The sequence below is a fragment of the Camelina sativa genome, chromosome 3 (assembly GCF_030686135.1).
Source record: "Camelina sativa cultivar CO46 ecotype springtype chromosome 3, ASM3068613v1".
Taxonomy (NCBI): domain Eukaryota; kingdom Viridiplantae; phylum Streptophyta; class Magnoliopsida; order Brassicales; family Brassicaceae; genus Camelina; species Camelina sativa.
This window is the reverse complement of record NC_141882.1, coordinates 14,198,207-14,199,813: the sequence shown is the minus strand read 5'-3', so window position 1 is coordinate 14,199,813 and position 1,607 is coordinate 14,198,207. Positions and strand designations below refer to the sequence as shown.

At 41.6% G+C, this 1,607-nt stretch overlaps 1 protein-coding gene across 1 annotated transcript; it reads left to right on the top strand.

The window, feature by feature from the left end:
* Positions 1-762, top strand: LOC147946920 (uncharacterized). The gene has a single exon (XM_087507296.1). The coding sequence runs from the start codon at positions 1-3 to the stop codon at positions 760-762; it is 762 nt and encodes a 253-aa protein (XP_087363422.1).
* Positions 763-1,607: the final 845 nt, after the last annotated feature.

Below are 1,607 nucleotides of genomic sequence, written 5' to 3'. Positions count from 1 at the left end.
ATGGCTATAGGTGATTTTAATGAGATCAAAGGCAACCATGAAAAGAGAAGAGGTCCTCCACGCCCTGAAATTTCCTTTGCTGATTTTCAAAATATGATCCAGGTCTGCGACTTTCATGACATGAAACACCATGGTGACCCTTTCACTTGGACTGGAAAACGCCACTCGCATGACGTAGCTTGTCGCTTAGATAGAACCATGGATAATAATGAATGGCTTGATCAGTACCCAACTTCTCATGTTGAGTTTTTGGAGCTTATAGAATCAGACCATAGACCAGTCATAACCACTATTTCTAATGACGTCAACCCTCGGCAAGGACAGTTTTATTATGACAATAGGCTATCAAATAGAGATGGTTTCATTGTAGCAATAAACCGTGGATGGAACCGCAGAACACTGGGTAACATTACAAACTTGAGCACCCGACTGAAGGAATGTCGAAAAGCAATCTCTCACTGGAAACGAAGCAATCCATCTAATTCTCGAGAGGAAATTAATTTTCTGAAGTTGATTGATAAGGCACATTCGGATAGATCCTCTAGACAACAGATACAGTGTCTCCGTCACAAATTGAGCTGCACTTACGCTAATGAGGAGGAATTTTGGCGTGTAAAGAGCCGCAAAGAGTGGATATCCTTTGTTGATCGTAACACAAAATATTTCTTTGCCACCGCTAAGAGCCATACAGCCAGAAATAAGCTATATTCAATACTTGATGATGAGGGCAATGAGCACCGAGGAGATTCACACATTGGCTGAGTGTGGCACAAACGTACTTCACCAACCTCTTCAAGAGTGAATTGTCTCCTCAGAACAACCACTATCACGTCTTCCATGATTTCCAGACCACAGTAACCCCGGAGATTAACGAAGATTTAACCAAACCAGTTACAGAATAGGAAATTAAAAGTGTGATCTTCTCCATTGGCGCTACAAAGGCTCCCGGACCAGATGGTTTCACTGGTGTTTTCTCTCAACATTTCTGGGAAACGACCAAAGAAGCAATTACTCTAGAAGTTCAAAATTTTTTCAACAGTGGTACCTTTGTCCGAACTCCAACCTTCTCGGTTAATATCAATGGCAACCCCCAAGGCTTCATACAACCAGCAAGGTGAATAAGTCAAGGTGATCCACTTTCCCCATATTTGTTCATCCTTTGTGCTGAAGTCTTAAGCCATTTAATGAAAAGAGCAGAGAGAAAGGGAGACATCAAAGGAATCAAGATCAGTAATGCAAGCCCCCCAATCACTCACCTCCTCTTTGCAAATGACTCATTGTTCTTCTGTCAGGCTAACATGAGCTCATGTGCGGTTGTCAAGGAGATTCTCACACAATATGAACAAGCCTCGGGACAACAAGTCAATACAAGAAAATCGGCTTTAACCTTTGGAAAAAGAGTAAGTGAGCCAACCAAAACTCAGATCAGAAGGTTTCTCCAAATTCATAATGAAGGTGGTTGCAGCAAATACTTGGGGCTTCCAGAACAGTTCGGACGTAAGAAGACCGAACTATTCTAATACATCGTTGAAAATGTTCAAGGTAAAACAAAGGGTTGGAACAACAAATTTCTCTCTCAAGGAGGAAAAGAGATTTTATTGAAAGCA

What these genes read in the sequence shown, in the direction of transcription:
- LOC147946920 (XM_087507296.1), top strand. Translation starts at nt 1, where the DNA reads ATGGCTATAGGTGATTTTAATGAGATCAAAGGCAACCATGAAAAGAGA.